Source organism: Ctenocephalides felis, unplaced genomic scaffold, assembly GCF_003426905.1.
Source record: "Ctenocephalides felis isolate EL2017-DRISC unplaced genomic scaffold, ASM342690v1 CF-g0.4_SCAFFOLD_03573, whole genome shotgun sequence".
Lineage (NCBI taxonomy): Eukaryota > Metazoa > Arthropoda > Insecta > Siphonaptera > Pulicidae > Ctenocephalides > Ctenocephalides felis.
In genome coordinates this window covers 18620900-18639654 of record NW_020539727.1, presented here as the reverse complement: position 1 = coordinate 18639654, position 18755 = coordinate 18620900, and the positions used below count along the sequence as shown (strand labels likewise).

The 18755-nt window shown below is 30.5% G+C and overlaps 1 protein-coding gene across 1 annotated transcript; it reads right to left on the bottom strand.

Moving 5' to 3' along the window:
• Positions 1-407: 407 nt before the first annotated feature.
• Positions 408-10483, bottom strand: LOC113389707. The gene is made up of 5 exons (XM_026626722.1): positions 10378-10483; positions 7981-8148; positions 4450-4609; positions 3768-4118; positions 408-573 (listed from the first exon to the last, which is right to left on the bottom strand). The coding sequence occupies exons 2-5, from the start codon at positions 8144-8146 to the stop codon at positions 408-410; spliced, it is 843 nt and encodes a 280-aa protein (XP_026482507.1). The 5' UTR covers positions 8147-8148; positions 10378-10483.
• Positions 10484-18755: the final 8272 nt, after the last annotated feature.

Here is an 18755-nt window from a genome sequence, read left to right as displayed (position 1 = left end):
AACGAAAATTCCGGGTACTTTTTGAACAGACCTCGTATATATAATAATATACATACACACATACATATAAAATTATTTCTAACAATTAAAAATCTATAATAATTATGCAGGAAATAAATTTGTTTGTTACATTAGAAAATTGTTAATATTTTTGTAAAATTACATACATACAATTGTATATAAAATTACTCCTTACAATTAAAAACTTACAATTATTAAGGAAACATTTAGTGACGTGATAAATGAGATCATTATGCTATTTAACAATCAGATTTGGTCTCAATCATATTTATTAAAACCTATAAAAATAATTTATTTAAAATCATAAAAATTATTATTATGCTACTAATATTTATATACAATGTTTAAACCGATTTTTTACTTTTTTTGGTTCGAGGCTACCTTTTTCACGAATAATCTTCGCCAGTTTTGGCATGATTGTTGGAACTTGAAGGTTCCTGATTCCTGTTGGAATGGGAACCCCTTTTTCTACTACTGGAACCACTATCTTTAATATGCATTTCGTGTGGTTTTTGGTAGTGGAGACGTTTTAGACAATTTAGGACGTCCAATCTGAAAATAGAAAAAAATAGAAATTTAATATTGATCAATCATTGAATTGAATTTATTATGAAGTGTATATTTATACGTTTCGACAGTAGATTTGAGTCATCGTTAGAGACAAACACTGCTTTTATTAATACAAGTAGAATATAGTTGGATGAAACAAGACTCTGCAAGTCGTCTAAGATCACAAATATTTTTTCTACATAGAATGGATAAACCAATTTTAAAATTAAACATAGTTTTAAATTGTTTTGCAATTTTAGGATTATTAATGTAATAATATTTTTGAGAAATTTTGATTTTATACCAGAAAAATGGATCTACCTTTATTGTCGTAAATACGATCCCTTTAAAACAATTTCCCACATACCATTTTTACCATAGTGCTTTTATTTATTAAATCTTTCGTAACTTTTGAGCCGTTCTTCTGATTTTGATGAAATATTCGGTGAATTTGTTCAAAATTTAATATACTATAATATTTTTTAACACACTAAAGCCCTACAGCAACTCGGTGTACTTAAAAATCGTTATCGAACACAGGAATTTAAATCGAGTGCATTGTATTGCAAATTGAGTGCATTATTGTATCGTTTGTAAATCTTAAACTATTCGATTAGTGTGATTGTTGTGTTAGATAAAGTTGTTTGAAATTAAACATTGTAGAATTGTTTTGATGATAAGACTCTAGAGCAACTTTGTATACTCTAAAATCGCAAAATAGATTTTTTTCTAGGCATACTTTTAAACTGATATAGACTAAAGGAGAATTCCATTATGTCGATGCGCTTTAGTACATCTCATATAACTTCCAAACCATTTGTTTAATATTTATGATGTATATGAGAGATTTGTGCAAAACTAAATTATCAACAATGCTGTCTAATATTATATAACCCTACAGCAACTCGGTATTCTTACAAATGCAACTGAAACTTCAAAATAAACTCTACGCTAGGAATCCATAATGATGACTCGCTTAGGTGTATCTTGTATAACTTTTAAACAATTTGTTTAATATCAATGGTGTATATGAAAGATTTGTGTAAAATTAAATTATCAACAATTTTGTCTAATATTATGATACCCTACAGCAACTCGGTATACTTATAAATTCAACTGAAAATTCAAAATAACTCTATGCAAGGGATCCATATTGGTGTCTCGCTTTGGTTCATATTGTATAACTTTAAAACCATTCGTTTAATATTAATGGTGTATATGAAAGATTTGTGCAAAATTACGTTATATACAATGTTGTCTAATGTCATAACACCCTACAGCAACTCGGTATACTTATAAATGCAACTGAAACTTTGAAGTAAACTCTACGCTAGGAATCTATATGATGACACGCTTTGGTACATATTACATAACTTTTAAACAATTTGTTTGATATTAATGATGTATATGAGAAATTTGTGCAAAATTAAATTATCTAAAATGTTGTCTAATATCATAACACTCTACAGCAACTCGGTATACTTATAAATGCAACTGAAACTTCAAAATAAACTATACGCCAGGAGTCCATATTGGTGACTCGCTCTGGTGCATATTGCATAACTTTCAAACCATTCGATTAATATTAATGATGTATATGAGAGATTTGTGCTAAATTAAATTATCTTCAAACTTGCCTAATATTATGATACCCTACAGCAACTCGGTATACTTATAAATGCAACTGAGACTTCAAAATAAACTATATGCTAGGAGTCCATATTGGTGACACGCTTTGGTGCATATTGCATAACTTTTAAACAATTCGTTGGATATGAATGATGTATATGGGAAATTTGTGCAAAATTAAATTATCTACAATGTTGTCTAATATTATGGAACCCTACAGCAACTCGGTGTACTTATAAATGCAACTGAAACTTCAAAATAAACTATATGCTAGGAGTCCATATTGGTGACACGCTTTGGTGCATATTGCATAACTTTTAAACAATTAGTTTAATATTAATGGTGTATATGAAAGATTTGTGCAAAATTACGTTATATACAATGTTGTCTAATGTCATAACACCCTACAGCAACTCGGTATACTCATAAATGGAACTAAAAGTTGAAACTTATTTTTACTCTTCACGTGAAGAATAAATTTTTTATAATGATTCACTCTAGTGCTACGCGTAAAGAAATTTATTATGACTTCCTTTAGAATATCTTGTATAACTTTTGAACCATTCGTTTAATATCAATGGTGTATATGAGAAATTTATGTAAAATTAAATTATCAACAATATTGTCTAATATTATGATACCCTACAGCAACTCGGTATACTTATAAATGCAACTGAGACTTCAAAATAAACTCTACGCAAAGAATCCATATTGGTGACTCGCTCTGGTGCATATTGCATAACTTTTAAACAATTAGTTTAATATTAATAGTGTATATGAAAGATTTGTGCAAAATTAAATTATCAACAATGTTGTCTAATATCATAACACCCTACAGCAACTCGGTATACTTATAAATGCAACTGAAACTTTGAAATAAACTCTACGTTAGAAATCCATATTGGTGACACGCTTTGGTGCCTATTGCATAACTTTCAAACAATTTGTTTAATATTAATGATGTATATGAGAGATTTGTGCTAAATTAAATTATCTTCAAACTTGTCTAATATTATGATACCCTACAGCAACTCGGTGTACTTATAAATGCAACTGAAACTTCAAAATAAACTATATGCTAGGAGCCCATATTGGTGACACGCTTTGGTGCATATTGCATAACTTTTAAACAATTAGTTTAATATTAATGATGTATATGGAAAATTTGTGCAAAATTAAATTATCAACAATGTTGTCTAATATCATAACACCCTACAGCAACTCGGTATACTTATAAATGCAACTGAATATTCAAAATAAACTCTATGCTAGGAGTCTATATTGATGTCACGCTTTGGTGCATATTGCATAACTTTTAAACAATTAGTTTAATATGAATGATGTATATGGGAAATTTGTTCAAAATTAAATTATCAACAATGTTGTCTAATATCATGACATCCTACAGCAACTCGGTAAACTTATAAATGCAACTGAAACTTCAAAATAAACTATACGCCAGGAGTCCATATTGGTGACTCGCTTAGGTGCATATTGCATAACTTTTGAACCATTCGTTGGATATGAATGATGTATATGAGAGATTTGTTCAAACTTTTATCATCTACCTGAAATCCATCCTCTGTTCATCACTCAGCCTCTTAACACTTGGTAAAAGCGAAACAAAGAAAGCCTTATCCTCGTCCAAAAGGTCCTCAGAACTCTTAACAGTGTCCTCCTGTTTCTTGTCTAAAAGTTTTATAAGGCGTTCCTCCAAGGGCCTATAAGGGACCCTACGTTTTCGCCTTCGGTTCAGGTTGTGGTTTTGGTTGTAGGAGATTTCATCGGCCTCTCGATGAATTATTGGCATCTGGGGGTCTAAAAATTGAACGTTTTCGTCTAATTGGGTTTCTACTGGCATTTCCATGAGGGCGTCGCAGGGTATCTCATCTGGTTCTTCGGGTTCTTCATTATTTTCCCTGAGGATAAAAGATCGATTATAATTAAATTAAAAAATTATTAGACAATATTGTTGATAATTTAATTTTACACAATTTTTTCATATACATCAATAATATTAAAGCAACGGTTTAAAAGTTATACGAGTTATACTGAAGCGCATCGACATAATGAAATATGTCATTCTTCATAGTCTATATAAATTTAAAAGTATGTCTGCAAAAGTATCTATTTTGCAAGTTTAGAGTACACAAAGTTGCTCTAGAGTGTTTTAATTAAAGACATACTACAAAATATGTAATTAAATTCTATGAAAATAATTTTTCTTCCTGGGTTTTTTATTTCACTTACTTTTTGACGTCGGTTGTTAGAAGAAAGGCCAGTAGATCGAAATAAATATATTTTCGACGTTTTTTGACATTCCCACTGCTGTCCCTTTGGGCCTTTTGGTCTTTCAAGGCTTTTGTGAAGTTGTCTTTGATGTTTTTCCACTTTTTCTGCAATTCTCTTCCTAAAGAAAAAAACAAACAATAAAATAATAAATTTAATTTCTCTAGTAAAACAAATTCTTCTAGTAAAACAAATTTAATTTAATCTCTCAATATTTTTCTAAAGACATATGGGAATAAAAAAAATCTGATTATTAATTTTATTCTTGGTTCAAATTATATTTAGGAGGTAATTTTAGAGTATACAGAGTTGCTGTAGGGTCTTTGTTGATTAAAAAAAACACATGTTGATTAATTTAATCGAGCAAATTTCAAACGATACAAGAATTAAATATAAGGAGTTCATATTGATTTCCATATTCAAGTGTGATTTTAAAGTATACCGAGTTGCTGTAGAGTGCTGTTATCTTAGAAAATATTGCAGTTTACTTAATTTTGTATATTTTACCCAAATATTTCATATATTTTAGATGAACGGTTTAAAAGTTACACGATTTGTAGAAAATATATTCATTAATAACGATCAAGAATTGTCTATATTCATTGTTCAATTTCAAATGCGATTTTAAAGTACACTGAGTTGCTGTAGAATATTGTGATGTTAGAAAATATTATAAATTATTTAATTTTGTACAAATTCACCAAATATACTATTTATATAAATCAAACCGTTAAAAAGTTACAAGAGATTTCATAAACATAAATCACTTGTCTCGCATATATAGATGTAACTGATTTTCGAATACAATTTTAAAGTATACCGAGTTGCCGTAAAGCTTTATGATGTTCGAAGACATTGAAGTTTATTTAATTTTGTATATTTTAGTCGAATATTTCATATGTTTCAGATGAACGGTTTAAAAGTTACACGATTTGCAGTAAATAAATCCATAAATAACCTTATAATGTTCAAGAATTGCCCATACTCATTGTTCAATTTCAAATGTGATTTCAAAGTATACCGAAAAAATATTATAAATTATTTAATTTTGTACATATTCACCAAATATTTTAATTATATTAGACAATTAGTTTAATAGCTACGAGATTTATAATGTATAAATATCCCGGAATAAAATGCATCGCGCGGCCAGAATAATTATATTTTTAATTGCGATTTTAAAGTCGCTTTAGGGCTTTATGATATTGTCAAATATTATATACCTATTTGTGCTTTACTATTACGTCATTTACTTCGCCAAAAATAATAACATAATACCTTCCAGGTGTCCTTTAAGAAAGTCGTGCATTGTTATAAACTCGAACCGCCGACGTTCAAGGATAATAATATATTCTTTTAACAAAAGAATATAAAAATCCCGAAAAATATTACCGGTTTTATTTTCAATGAAAGGGAACGAACGGATAATAATTCAAGGAGCATCTGCTATGATGCGAAACGAGAACAAAAATGAATTGTAAATGAAATATTTACATACTCATTGATACAAAATAAATAAAATATTCTGCAAATATATATAAAATTGAATTGTTTATTATAATATTTTCTAACATCATAAAGCTCTACAGCAACTCGGTATACTTTAAAATCGTAATTAAAAATGCACTATTAATCAGAACGCTCAATGAGCCAACTTCAATGCTTCGTTACATTCTAGGACATTTATTTAGTATTTACCACGTCCAAAATAAATAAAATATTCTGCAAATTGAAATGAAAAAATTTAAACTATTTGTCCAAAATAAATAAAATATTCTGCAAATATATATAAAATTGAATTGTTTATAATATTTTCTAACATCATAATGCTCTACAGCAACTCGGTGTACTTTAAAATTGCATTTGAAAATGAAAAATTAAAAAAATTAATTAAAAATAGAATAAATTAATTAAAATTAAAAATAGAAAAATTAATCAGGCATTAGAAAAAACAAGTAATTTATGTCAGTCATTAATCTCTTGTAACTTTTGAACGGTTCGATTTATATAAACAAAATATTCGGCAAATTTGTGTAAAATTGATTAATCTATAATTTATTCTAATATTATAATGCTCTACAACAACTCGGTATACCTAAAAATTATAATTAAAGTAGATTTTTCATCAGAACGTGCTATAACATAACAATGTAATGGTAATGAGTCATTACTAATGACAACTCGTTGGTGCATTTGTTTAATTTATTTTTCTCCTAAACCGTATTTTTGATATGAATGATGTATATGACGAATTTGTTGAAAATTAAATAATCTACAATATTTTCTAACATTATAAAGCCCTACAGCAACTCGGTATACCCATAAATTGTGTTAGAAAATGGAAATATAAAGTAAATATGCAAGTACATGTCACATGTTTATGAAATTTCTTGCAAGTACATGTCACTTGAACGGTTCGATTTATATAAACAAAATATTTGGCAAATTTGTGTAAAATTGATTAATCTATAATTTATTCTAATATTATGACGCTCTACAGCAACTCGGTATACTTTAAAATCGCATTTGAAATTGAACAATAAATATGGGCAATTCTTGAACGTTATTTATGGATTTATTTACTGCAAATCGTATAACTTTTGAATTTTTAAATTATTTGTTACTTTTAAATTTTTCATAGGATGTAAACAGTACATTAGGCAAATTTGTATAAAATTAAATAATCTACAACATTGTCTAACATCAAAAAACCCTAAAACAACTCTATCGACTCTTAAATTGTTCCAGAAAATACACTTACAATTGTTTTTACTTACACTTGCAGTTATTAGAGCAATTGATCGTAACTTAAAATATTTATAACTTTTAAACTTTTTATAGGATATAAATAGTACATATGGCAAATTTGTACAAAATTAAATAATCTACAATTTTGTCTAACATCAAAAAACCCTACAACAACTCTATCGACCCTTAAATTGTTCCAGAAAATACATTTAACATTTTTTTACTTACACTTGCAGTTATTAAAGCAATTGATCGTAACTCAAATTAGTTATAACTTTTAAACTTTTTATGGGATATAACTAGTACATATGGAAAATTTGTACAAAATTAAATAATCTACAATTTTGTCTAACATCAAAAAATTCTACAACAACTCGGTATACTAGAAAAAGGGCAGCAGAAAACACTCAACTTCTTGGCCTAGAATTTTTGCAATACAAGCCTTATGTTAGGGTAAATGATGACAAATTTTTGATGCAAAATGATGTAAATCTTTCACTAGCCCTCTGTCTATTAATAACAATCGATTGGATATCGTCGTCGATACAATCATGTTTCCAAAGATTAATATCCTATTATCCTTACCTTAATTGGATTACCGCAATTACCTTTGACATGTGCTGATTAGACTACAAGATTAACTATAATTATATCGGAATATAGGGATTTTGGTAACCGATGTTGGGTATTAATTTGGACAGGATAAATTAATTTAAATTTGAAGAAATTGTATTTTTTTATTACCTGCTTCGTTTTGGCGAAGTGGTGACCAGTCGTTCCATTCTGGGTACATCGATCTGGCGACTTGTTGCCATTCGCAGATTTTTGTCTCACGATTGTCGCCAGAATATTGGCGCCAAATTGCTGGGTGTTGCTCGATTTCGCGAATGAAGCCTTCGGTGTCGAACATTTCTGGAGGAAAAAGACAAGAAAGTTATTAACCAGGGAATATATCTGTTTTTCGTGGTTTTAATCCTTCTGATCATTTTTATATGCATTTTTAGGAATATAATGGTCGTATGTGTGTTAGGATCGTTTTTGGTAATAAACATTTGATTCGTATTGATGGTGCTAAAGACAAGCTCATGCATTTCGGTGCAATGAGCACGTAAAACAATCCTTTGGATAACAAAAAAAATTTATAATGATTTATTATGTAAAACATTTATTATTTAAATTTTCATTTTTGGATAGAATTCAAACTGTTGGTTTGTGAGACTCAAAAAAATTTTTAAGTGCAAAATCGTTTTTTTTTTTTAACTTTCGTTAGGGTAAGTTATAGTAATCGCATTATAGCATCCTTAGAAAAAATGAATGTATGTGTGTGTGTGTTTGTATATATTTATTAATTTCGCGTTGGTTAAGTTAAGTAAACGCAATCAAAATGAAAATTTTTATATATCTTTACGTTTCAAAAGTTTCTGATAATTTTGGCATACCTTAGAAAAATGGATGTATGCATGTGTGTGTGTGCTTGTGTGTGATTTCGAGGACACGAGTCAACCGATTTGAATATTTCAGAAACGATTCGATTCTTATTGATGAGGAGACGTGCTGATTAGTTTTTGGCCAAGGCAGTCCAGCCGCTTCGAAGACACGGGGCAAAAAGTGCCAAAAATAGTAATTCAATTTTTGAGAGAACGGAGCGTCCGATTTGAATGATTCAAAAATATTTTATTGATTAACTGATAAAATTTTTAGGAAGGCAGGTCTAGGGGTTGCGGAGATCCAATAAAAAAAGTAAAAAAATGCCATTTGGCGGTCAAAAATGATCATTAGACATAGCACATCAAGTTATCAGATATTTTATAGAGATTTTAATAATAAGTGCAAAATTTAATAAGTTTATCCGTTAGTCTGCGACGCGGCGCTTACGCGCTCTGATAATAATCTCTAAAATAGCTTCGCATCGCGTTTACGAATACTTTGGAAAAATGATCAAAATTTTCAAAAAATCAAGAAATTATAAACAATCAATTTATTCTAAAAAGACATTTTTTTTAAAAAAAAATCGAAATTTTCAAAAATCTATTTTTTTAATTTCTCCTAGGGTAAGTACTATAATTGCAAAAAAATCGAAAATGAAAAATTCTATATAATTTTACGTTCTGTAAAGTTTTAATTTTACGTTCTGTTAAGTTTTCTGAATATTTTGGCATACCTTAGAAAAAATGGATGTATGTTGGTGCGTATGTATGTATGTATGTGTGTGCGCGTATATGTATGTGTGTGCGGATACAAATTTTCATCGACGATTTCGGGAACACGGATCAACCGATTTGAATGATTCTATTCCTATTGATAAGGAGACGTGCTGATTAGTTTTTGGCAATGGCAGATGCAGCCGTTTCGAAGATGCGGGACAAAATGTGACAAAAATGGTAACTCAGTTTTTAAGAGAACGGAGCGTCCGATTTTAATAATTCAAAAAACTTGTATTGACAAGAATTGATCAAATTTTCATAAAGGCAGGTCTAGCGGTTTCGGAGAACTAGTAAAAAAAGTAAAAAAAATGCCATCTGGCGGTCAAAAATGTTCATTAGCCATACGCACATCAAATTATCAGATATTTTATAGAGATTTTAATAATAAATATAAATTTTGTTTAAATTTAGATGTGTTCCGTATCAATGGTCGTCTGTTAGCCTGCGACGCGGCGCTTACGCGTTCTGATACCCAAAGTTCCAAATTTTCAAAAAATCTCGAAATATAAAAAAATCAAATTATTCAAAAATGACATTTTTTTCAAAAATTTCAAAATTCTCAAAAATCTATTTTTTCAAAGTATTCGAAAAATTTTAAAGCTATTTTAAAAATTTTAATTTTCGGTACGGAAAGTTCCAGTAATTTGCCTCAAGGCACGTTGTTATGTTTGCGCTATTCTTAAAAAAATGCGTATTTTATATAAATGTAAAAACGTCTCCGGGACGTTTCGTATAAAAATATTCTATATTGGCACCCGTTGCCACAATTTGACTCATTACGATAAAGCAATTAAATCATTATAAAGCAATTAATTTATTTTATGCCGGCATTTTTTCTACAAACATGACTCGATTTTATAAATACAAAAATGTCGTCTGATCATTATTACGATGACGTGTTTCTCAGTATCGCGCGTCGCGTCACGTCCATACGTACCTCTCCTTTAGCGTGAACGCGTCGTCAGCATGCAACTACTCCCAACGAACGGCAAACGCTTTCGCGCTAATTTCAACGAATCAATTTATCGAACCGCCGCAGTAAGATACAATCGACACAAGCGGTATAATTGACACAAGTGTCTATTTATATTATTTATATGATTTTCCTCCGAGCGGCGCACAAACGTTCTTCAGCGTCGAACGGACCGCGTCTCACTGACTCGATCGTTCGCGCCGACCGTGGCTCCTATGTCTGTGTCTCATCGAGCGGCCGGGCGGCCGCGCCGCGCCGCGCGTATTTCATAGGAATCTATAGTATGGAGAGAAGAGCGATGAGGTGCGGCGAGACGAACGCCTCGCTCTCGCTCCGGGCGGCGCGATAGACGGAGAAGGACGCATGCCAGACGGTCGGCGGATCGGCGGATTCAACGGTCGCTCGGTCGTTCTGTTGTCGGCCGGTCGGTAGGTCGGTCGGTTGAGTTGACGCGCACCCCGACGATGAAACGGATAAAACGCTCGGCGAGCGCAGCTAACAGCAGATACAGCGCCGATGTACGACGTACGAGACGAGTATTTCGTATGGATCCAACGGACGCGCGGAGCGGCCGATGCGGACGCAGAGGCGTCGATAATTGAATTGTTGCGTTAAAAATATGTACAGTTAACACTTTCGACTCGGGAGTCGGACTGCCAGTCGGTACGCTGCGCTCGAAATATTATATTGCTATACTTATCTCTCAACTCGGATTTTTTTTTTGTATCAGATTTTTTCAAAATGTGGTTATATTGCTTTTAAATATAGTTATTATGATAATAAAATAGAAAATTTTGAAAATTAAAAAAAATTGCACTCAAAACCATGCTATATTTTTTAAAAAATCATTTCTTCACAGATCTTTATTGAAATTATGGGGATCATGAGCTAATAAATTAATTTTGTTATATATTTATTTATAAAATTAATAAATCAATCAATAAATGAATATAATAGTAAATTAATTTTTAAAAAATAAAAAAAAGTAAATGTAAGTTTAGTTTGCGACGAGTCGTCGCCGACACGATTTGCCGCCGGAGCGGCGGCATCCGAGCTTAACGGTAAAACATATCATGCCGCCGGAGCGGCGACATCCGAGCGCAACGGTAAAATGACTATGCCGCCGGAGCGGCGGCATCCGAGTCGAAAGGGTTAATATATATATATGAATATGATATGACTCTCAGAGGATTTTTTAAGCTCCAACGTCTTAGACATTTATAACATCTACAAGCAGAGGGTGCCGTTGTCTCGATTACCTATTTGCTATATATTAAGTACTTAACATGCTTAAAAAGAGCTTAGATATCTGTATAAGTTAACCCTTTGCTCTCGGATGTCTTCTCTGAGACTCTAGGCCGGTCTTCTGTCTGGGTATGTCGGACTCGATACCGCCCTGGTATAATACCGACTAAAACCTCCGCTTTGCCCTTGCCTCTGTTCCCCACGGAAACCGCCGTTAGGCATTACTTCGTGGGGGGAGGATCTAGAATGATATAAATTCTTAACTTGTTATAATCAATTTTATAATTCATAAACATTATACTTATCTTTTAAATGGGCAAAGTCCCATTCGTCCCTTTTCTTTCTATAGAACGCAGGTCCATTAAAACGTCTCTCGCAAATCTGTCTATGGCGTTCCAAGCAGCATGACTTCCCACAGTTGCTGCCATCGGTCAATGCTGCTCTGCCGTTCTTCAAATCTTAACTTTTCAGAACTCAGTTGTTGATGTCTTCTATGGTAAATTGTCCGTCTTTCCTCTGCTAAGACTAAGAGAGGCACAGTTCCTGAAATGACGCACACTGCTTCCGCCGATATTGTGCGAAACTAGCTGTAAGTGGAATTCTGTCTTAAGGCAATTAGTGCATCGTGCCTCAAGGCAAATTGCTGGAACTTCCCGTACCGCAATTCAAAATTCGAGTAATTAAAAATAATCAATAAAAGTTGATCAATGATTTGAAACTTTTAATAGATTTTCGAACCATATTTAATCATTCTATCTTAAATCATTTATTTTGAAATATTTTGGAAATTCTGAACTTTTTTTCAAAGCAATCGTACTACTTTAACTGTATAAAGACGAAATATCGAAACGCATAAGCGCCGCGTCGCCGTCTAATGGATATACATTGGTACGGAAACTAATCATTGTTTCACACCTTCAACACAAGCAATATATTTTTCAAATCATTTATCAAATGATCAGTTCTTTCAAAAACTGCATCACCAAATTGATTGAAACTTTTTTTGCACCTCCTTTGCCAATTTATCAACACGAATCAAATGTTTTTTCAATCATTTTTTCAGATCCGCTTTGATATCTTATAATACCTTAATACCTTAGATGGTCTGGGCATAATGCTTTACAATAAGCTGCCACTAGGTATTAGAGAAGTTGAAAATAGGAAATTTTATAAACTACTCAATACATTTTTTAAAGAGCAAGTTTTTTACTCTATTGATGAGTATTTAAATTATAATTTTCAGTAAACTATTCTGTGAAAATTAGAATAAGATTTCAAGTGAACATTTGTTTTTTTGTAAATTATATTTCATTTAATATAGTATGTTATCTATTAATTTAAGTTATGTACCATTGATATCTACAATTGTACAATTGTACTGTATAAATAAAATAAATAAATAAATAAATATCGTCGACAAAAAATTAAAGGTTCTTAAAAAATCCGGCATTTCAACATTTTTGTACCAAATTCAAAATTCAAAAACTGTTCGAAAGTTTTCAGTTGGCAATCGTGCTGATTAGTTTTTTGTAAAGATCAGCCGTGCCGTTTTCTTCGTGATTAATTATAGAAATCTTTTCTTTAAAATCTTTTTTCTTAAAAAAAAAACTTTGTACAGAGATAAAAATTATAATCTAAACTAACATAAATTTTATGGAACTACGATAAGTGATTAATTATAAAAATTCATTAAATTTTGAAATATTGGGCCGAGCTTTTCGGTAATGGCATTCTATGTGTACTCAAATTATCATGATTATAGATTTTTTAATCAAATTAATCAATTGTAGATTGCGAAATTTTGTTTAATAGTTATTAATTAAGTTTTCAATCATTTTCATTCAAAAAGACTTGAACGATCGAGATATTATAAAATTAACTAATCGAATGATTTGGCAAAAAATAAACTTCTTCGGGATAATTATTTAATTTCATTGTTTTTCTAATATTTGGAGAACAAACTATTTTTGCCGAAGAGTTTGTTTATTTTAACTTGTGTAATTTTTGTCTATTACAATTTGTGTAAATATTTGATTAGAAATAAATCTCATTTACTCATACTTTCGTTTAACAATAGTTATTTTTTAACATTTTAACATGAGCCTTAAGACGTGCTGATTAGTTTTTGGCAAAGGCAGGACGAGCCGTTTCGAAGATATGGTATAAATAGTGCCAAAATGGTAATTCAGTCTTTCAGAAAACGGAGCGTATGCTCCGAATGATTCAAAAAACATTTTATTTGTATTAACAAGATAAAAAACTGATTAAATTTTTATGAAGGCAGGTAGTCTAGAGGCGTTGGAGATCTAATAAAAAAAGTTAAAGAAGGCCATTTGGCGAACAAAATGATCAATGGACATATGCATATCAAATTATCAGATATTTTATAAAGATTTTAACCCTTTCCACTCGCGAATTCCGAGATTTATATGAATTTTGTCGACGGCGGCATTCGGGTGAGAACGGTGAATAATAAGTATAAATTTTGTTTAGATTTCTACGCGTTCTGTAAAAATGTAAAGCCTTAAACGCGCTTCATAAAATTTCAAAATATAAAAAAATATTTCAAATTAAAAAAAAGTCAATTTTTTTCAAATTTTTCAAAAATTTTTAAAGCTTTTGAAACATTTAAATTACGGCCTCGAAAGTTTCAGCAATTTGCCTTAAGGCACTATGCCGTGCCCACTAGTTAACTTCAACTGAGAAAAAACATACACACACACACATACATCCATTTTTTCTAAGGCATGCCAAAATGTTCAGAAAGGGTAGATAAATACTACTTATTTTTCTTTGATTATCATCTCCCTACCCTACGTCACTGTTCCATGTCCTCGACGAGAGAGGGGACAAGGACGTAGAGACAGCACTCGGGACTTGGGCCGAGTCTGGCGGCCGTGCGGTCGCCGAGCGCCGAGCGCGGCCGCCGCGTTCTCTCTATCTATCTTCGGGTACATTCCGCGCTAAAGACGTTCCGTTGCTAATATAATGTAAAAGAAGACGGACAAAAAATGTATACAAAACTAGCTGTAAGTGGAATTCTGTCTTAAGGCAATTAAGGCATCGTGCCTTAAGGCAAATTGCGTACCAAATATTATTATTTTTTTAAAAACAATTAACAATTTTGAAAAAAATTACTCTGAAAAAAATAGATTTTAGAGAAACTTTTAGAAAAAAAGACTTTTTGAAAAAAGAAATGTTTTCTTTGTTTTGAAATATTTTGGAAATTCTGAACTTTTTTTCAAAGCAATCGTACTGCTTTAACTGCATAGAAACGAAATATCGAAGCGCGTAAGTGCTGCGCCGCCGTCTAACGGATAAACATTGGTACGGAACCGATAGGAATGTAAACAAAATTTATACTTATTGTTAAAATCTCTATGAAATATCTGATAAATTGATGTGCATATGTCTAATGATCATTTTTGACCGCTAAATGGCTCATTCTTTTACTTTTTTCTCCATATCTCCGAAGTCGTTGCATCTTCCTTTCCAAAAATTTAAACTGTTCTTCATTTAGTCAATACAAATAAAATCGGACGCTCCGTTCTCTTGAAAACTGAGTTACCGTTTTTGGCACTTTTTGCCCCGAATCTTCGGAGCGGTTAGACCTGCCTTCGCCAAAAACTAAACAGCACGTCTCCTTATCAAGACGAATCGAATATTTTTTTAATTATTCAAATCAGTTAATCCGTGTTCTCGAAATCGTCAACGCATAATTGTATCCGCACACACACACATAATTATTTTTTCTGCGGTATGCCAAAATATTCAGAAGGTTTTGAAACGTAGAGAGATGCAAAAATTTTCATTTTCGATTTTTTTGCGATTACTATAACTTACCCTAAGGAAAGTTCATAATTGGGATTTGGTTATTTGGATAAAATTTTTTGATTTTTTTGAATTTGCTGTGCTATAAAAATTTAGATAAATTTATTAAGAAATATGAAGAAGGGAAGGGTGATATTTGGTGATATTCAAATTAACCCCCTCCCCCACCAAACATCACGTGTATTTTTAGTTACGTGAAAAAACTGTAAAATTTTTGATTTTATTTTAAATGTTTGAACTTTTTTAAAAAAAATAGTAACAAATAAATTCGTGATTTTTTGTCAAACCCTCCCTCCCCCTAAAAACCTCACGTGATTAATGGACGCCCCCTTATATATCCGAAGCACAAAAAAAATTAACAAAAAACTAAATAAATAAATGATTTTTTTTGAGAAAAATGACTGTTTTTAGTTCAGAAAAATAAAATCTTATATCCGAAATAAAAATTAAAAAAAAACTAAATAAATGCTTTTTTTTGAGAAAAATGACTTTTTTTAGTTCAGAAAAATAAAATCTTATATCCGAAACAAAAAAAGAATTACCAAAAAATTAAATAAATGATTATTTTGAGAAAAATGACTTTTTTTAGTTCAGAAAAATAAACTCATATATTAAAAACAATTGGTATTTTCTTATAATAAAATATCATTTTTCTTATTTATTTATTTAAAAAAATGTACAAAAATTCTAAAACAATTTTTGACTTCTTTGGTTTACTCAAATTATAAGTTTGAACAATATTCTTCATTTTCTTGAGATTTTTCTTGAGGTGAACAAGGTGCGGTAAAAACAGCTGCCGAAGTCGAAGTGGCACCTTCTTCCTCATCTTTGCTCTTTCTAATATTGGTACGGAACCTTCTTTTGGTCACCTAAAAAAAAAGTAAAAAACCCATATGAACTACTCAGAAAATTCTTATAAAATTTTTTTTTCCGATTTGTTTTTTTTTATTTATATATTATTTTCATATCTCAGTCAGACAAAGGTATCTGGTATGAGAGATTATGAAACAATGTTCTTATTTCATATACACATATCATTTGTCTATTTCATTATACTACAATATAATATTTAGTATAATTAAAATATCTATTCAATCTTCAATTTCCTTATAATATTTCTTTATTTTTGTTTAAATCGATTATTCTTACCTTTTTCCCGGCCATGAGTCGTTCCTTAGCAATCATATTGGAAATGGCAACTTCTACCCTCAAAGCTGATTTTAGGGGAAGTTTTCTTAGTTGGCAGGCAATATTTTGTCCAAAATGGTAAAATTCATCTTTGGCTTCGGTCTGATGATGGTTTTTTGAACAGCAGCAGGAGGAGCAATTTTTTTGCTGGCTAATGGCTGGTTCTGGTAGGAATGTTGCTTGGGGAGTAATTGTTGGCGATTGGTGAGATTCTGGATAAAGGAAAAATAATAAATTAGTTAATTGTGAATTAGTTAGTGTTTTTTATGTTATTAATTATTATTTTTCTATTTACCGTCGTTGTCCACTTCTGGTATGGGTTCCCAAACATCAGTTGCGGTTCCATCGACTGAAATTTCTGAAATGTAATCGTCTTCAGTCTTCATTTGCCAATCGCCTTCTGTGTCCACCTGAAAAATACAAAAAGTAATAATAATGAAAAATAAATATATGATAAAATAATTGAATAATTGATAAATAATAAATATATTATGAGCCTTGTTATAATAATTGCTCGCCAGTAGAGTCTCTTTTTTAAACGAGAATTAAATTTTATATTGCCCGTCAGCAGAGTTCTCTTTTCTGTTTGAATTTGAATTTTACTTTGATCTTCAGTTTTTTTTGTTATAATTTATTTTTGTTAATCAAGACTTTAATTTATTATTTACGAAATTGATAGGTGCAAAGAAGAAATAATACAGAAAAATGCAATAAATTAAATGTAAAAAAGTTAAAATAAAAACAGTAATACAAAAATAATAACATGAATGAACTATGTGATGATGTATGCTGCGTATCGTTACTAGAGTCTCTTTTTTTCTATTTTAATTCGAATTTCCTTTTCTTTCGACTTTAATTTGATTTTCACTTTGCTCGACAGTAGAGTCCTTTTTTCTTTTTTAATTTAAATTTTACTTTGCTCTTCAGTAAAGTTCTTTCTCTATTTTAATTTTAATTTTAATCTTACTTTGCCTGTTAGTAGATTCCTTTTTATAGTTTTCAATTTGATTTTCACTTTGCTCGTCAGTAGAGTACTTTTATTTTAAATGAGAATTAAACTATACATTGCTCGTCAGTAGAGTCCTTTTTAAAATGAGAATTAAATTTTACTTGGCGTTTTCTTGTATTTAATTTCGAATTTTGCATTTATTTTACTTATTAATTTTATTATTATTATTATTTGCTTTTATTTTATATTAAATCAACATACTACGTATATCATTTTATTGAAAATTCTATTCTTTATTTTGAGTTCTTTTTATCAAAATTTATATAATTGTTCTTTACTGTTACTAAATGTTAATTATTTATCAGTTGTAACAAATATAGTAATTAAAAAAAAAATGTTAGTAGAAGTCCCTTTCCTGCTATTTTAATTCGTGTTTTGCATGGTTCGTCAGTAGAGTCCCTTTTTCTCTAATTTAATTTGAATTTTAATTTCTTCGTCAGTAGAGTCCCTTTTCTTCTATTTTGATTTGAATTTCACATTGGTCGTCAGTAGAGTCCTTTTCTTCTTTTTTAATTCGAATTTCACTTTGTTCGACAGTAGAGTCCTTTTCTATTTTTATTCGAATTTTGCACTGCACGACAGTAGAGTTCTTTTTTCTTATATTTCAATTTGATTTTTACTTTGCTCGTTAGTAGAGTCCCTTTCCCTATTTTTATTTCGAATTTCACTTTGCTCATTAGTAAAATCGTTTCTTAAAATAAGAATTGATATTCAAATTGCTCGTCAGTAGACTTTTTTCTTGTTTTCAATTTATTTTTTACTTTGCTCGTCAGTAGAGTCCTTTTATTTTAAATGAGAATTAAATTTCAAATTGCTCGTCAGTAGAGTCCCTTTTTAAATGAGAATTTAATTTCACTTTGCTCGTCAGTAGAGTCCTTTTCTTTTAAATCAGAATTCTTATCTGTAGAGGCAAAAAGTCCTTGTCAGTAGAGTCCTTTTTTAAAATGAGAATAACATTGCTCGTCAATACAGTTTCTTTTTTAAATAAGAACTAGACTTAACGTCGGTCGTCAGTCCTTTTCTAAACAAAAATTAAATTTTATATTGCCCGTCAGTAGAGTCCTTTTTG

What these genes read in the sequence shown, in the direction of transcription:
- LOC113389707 (XM_026626722.1), bottom strand. Translation starts at nt 8,146, where the DNA reads ATGTTCGACACCGAAGGCTTCATTCGCGAAATCGAGCAACACCCAGCA. An exon ending in ACTTCGCCAAAACGAAGCAG is followed by an intron (nt 4,610 to 7,980) that starts GTAATAAAAAAA and finishes TTTTTTCTTTAG; the next exon opens with GAAGAGAATTGCAGAAAAAG. An exon ending in CTAACAACCGACGTCAAAAA is followed by an intron (nt 4,119 to 4,449) that starts GTAAGTGAAATA and finishes TTTTATCCTCAG; the next exon opens with GGAAAATAATGAAGAACCCG.